Source organism: Galeopterus variegatus, unplaced genomic scaffold (genome assembly GCF_000696425.1).
Source record: "Galeopterus variegatus unplaced genomic scaffold, G_variegatus-3.0.2 Scaffold1653, whole genome shotgun sequence".
Classification (NCBI taxonomy): Eukaryota; Metazoa; Chordata; class Mammalia; order Dermoptera; family Cynocephalidae; genus Galeopterus; species Galeopterus variegatus.
The window spans coordinates 234,052-236,813 of record NW_007727764.1 but is presented as its reverse complement, the minus strand read 5'-3'; the positions used below and the strand labels follow the sequence as shown (position 1 = coordinate 236,813).

General features: G+C 51.0%; 1 protein-coding gene across 1 annotated transcript in view; it reads right to left on the bottom strand.

Moving 5' to 3' along the window:
* The window catches only part of CEP128 (centrosomal protein 128kDa), a gene marked incomplete at its 3' end in the record, with an annotated part of 161,188 nt that overhangs the window by 112,941 nt on the left and 45,485 nt on the right, over window positions 1-2,762 (bottom strand). Inside the window, 2 exon segments of the mRNA XM_008578266.1 lie at window positions 1,448-1,690; window positions 2,312-2,450. Coding sequence (XP_008576488.1) covers window positions 1,448-1,690; window positions 2,312-2,450 — 382 coding nt within the window.

Here is a 2,762-nt window from a genome sequence, read left to right as displayed (position 1 = left end):
GGAGACTGGTTCCCGCTCACTGGTTGAGCGTGGTGCGGGCGCAACACAGAGGGTTGCGATCCCGTTGCCGGTCCCCGGTGTGGGCGCGACACCGAGGGTTGCGATTCCGCCGCAACACAGAGGGTTGCGATCCCGTTGCCGGTCCCCGGTGCGGGCGCGACACCGAGGGTTGCGATTCCGTTACCGGTCAGTAAAAGAGACAAAAAGGAAAAAAAATAAATAAATAAAAATAAATAAATAAATAAAATAAACCACCTTTTATCCTTTTTGGAAAAGGATAAGATAAATGTTAATCTACACATAAAAGTATTAAAAGAAAGCATTTAAAATACTAATTATCTAAATCCAGGCTACAGGCCATCCCTGTTGACCCAGCACCAGACCACCCCTCACAGATTCAGGCCCCAGGCCCACCCATGAAGACACCAGGCTCTAAGACAGTTCCCACAGACCCAGGTACCAGGCCCATGCAGCACCAGGCTAACCCCAACAGACACAGGGTCAAGGACCACCCAAATGCCATGCCATCCCCCACAGACACAGGTTCCAGGCATACTCCTGAGAACCAAGTGTTATCCCTACAGATCCAGTTGACAGGCCCATCCCAGAGGACCTTTGTACCAGGCCAGCCCCTTTAGACCCCAAATCCTGTCCTGACCTAGTAGGCACAGGCTCCAGGCCCAAACACACAGACTCAAGTACCAGGCTGGCCCCAATACAGCCAGGTACCAGGTCAGTACACCTGCTGACCCAGGTACAAGGCCAGTCCTCAAGATAACTACAGCAGCAAGGACACCATGGCCCCTGACAGATGGACTGCCCAAAATCTCTGTACAAACTGAGAGACAGGCCTTCCCTGCCAAAGGCAGTCTGTGAAATTTCAAAGTGGAGCCTACTTCAAATGCATATATGCCAAGGCCACAAGGATAATGAAAAGTCAGGGAGACCTGATACCATCAAAGGAACATAACAAAGTATCTGTAACCAAACCTAAAGAAATAAAGACCTTAGAACTGCCTGACAAAGAATATAGACTAATCAAATTAAATAAGTGTCGGGTCTGCCACCGGCCGACCCGAACAGCCCTAGCCTCATTCCTTTTGGTGGGTGAGCAAATGGCCTGGATTCCTCTTTCCCTCTGGTTCCCGTTGGGAGGAGACGGGGGAAGAGAGCCATGAAGAGAGGTGAGCACAACCACCGGCCCCAACCAGCCCGTTAAAGGACACTCAGACGCGGGAGGGGTTCTGTAGAGCAGTTCCGTTTATTATCACACAAGCACTTGCTTTTATAGGCAGATGGGGAGGGGAGATNTTATCAGGAAGTGGCCACTGCTCTACCCAAACTGGGGGCCCATTTACCCAATGGATGGGGGTCACCAGGGGAGCAGTGGCCTCCAGGATTGGGGGTGACCGGCCATCTGTTTATGAGGGGTTTCTGGGAACTTGACCCTGGGGAGAGGCAGATGGTTTCTTAGGTCCCGAAAAGTAGGGTCCCCCCTATAGTTTGGAAAACAGGGGAGATTAAAATGTTGCTGATACTCCTCCTCATCTAGGATATCTTCATAAAGGGCCTTATGGTTAGTGGTAATGAAAGCGTCTGCTTGGCCTAGAACATCTTGGCCTAACAGGTTGGCCGCCAATCCGGCAGCGATGAGAGGTTTTACTTCCCCTTTTGTGCCATCAGCATCTTCCTAGTGAAGGATTTCATCGGTTTCCCACGTTGGGGTTTTTCCCCCTACCCCCAAAATTTGGGGGCCTGGAACTAACTTCCAGCTTGAAGGGACTTCTTCCCATCTAAGGACTGTTAGATCTGCCCCCGTATCAACAAGGCATTGAAACTCTTTGCCTTGAAATTTAAGATTCATTTTTGGTCTTAAACTAGGAACTATAGGTACAGTCCAATGAGCCTGGGGTACTGGCTGCCTGGTAGGGCGTGGAGGTGCTGGCTTTGTATCCCCTTGGGGTGACGGGGCAGGGGATTGCCCCTCCTCTAGTTTAAAGGCTTTCCGTCCTTGTCAAACTTAGACCGGCATTCACGCTTCCAATGAAGCCCCTTACCGCACCTACGGCACAGCATAGAGGGAAGGTTTTTATTTTTCCGGTTGGGACAGTCCCTTTTGAAATGACCTTGTTCCCCACAGCCATAACATTGACCCCTATGGGAGGGTTGGCTGGGGCTCTCCTTAGGGATCCTGAAACTAAAAGCCTGGGTCATAGCACCTGCAAGGGTTTCCGCTTGAGCTTGTAGAGTGGAAGTTAAGGCCCTGGTTTGTTGTTGGTAGCTTCCAACGTCTCCACTGGCAATGACCCACTTTTCCATAGAACCATCTTTGAGCCCGGCACAGGAAAGCTTGTGGTCGGCAGTCATGCCGTCCCACACTAGCATTTTTACAAACTGGTCCCGGAGATGACCTGGGAGAAACTTGCTCTGTATGCTCTGTTCCACCTGAACTATGAAAGAGGGCAGGTCCTCGGAGGGTCGCTGGGTGACCCCAGCCATTGCGGGCTCACTGCGCCCTTCAGCCAACTTTTTCCATGTGGCTAATGCTGTTGCCCTAACCTGGTCCTGGTAGGAGGCTAGGATAGCAGCCTTTTGGATTCCAATACTAAATTGATCTGCTGTTCCAGACAGCATGCCAAAGCTGATAGGGATGGGTGGGTTGGCTGCTTGCTTTATCTATGCCTGCACATCGCACTCTTCATCAAAGAAGGCGCAGAACTTGATAAACAAGTTTGGGGGGAGGACAGCCTTACAGAGCATTT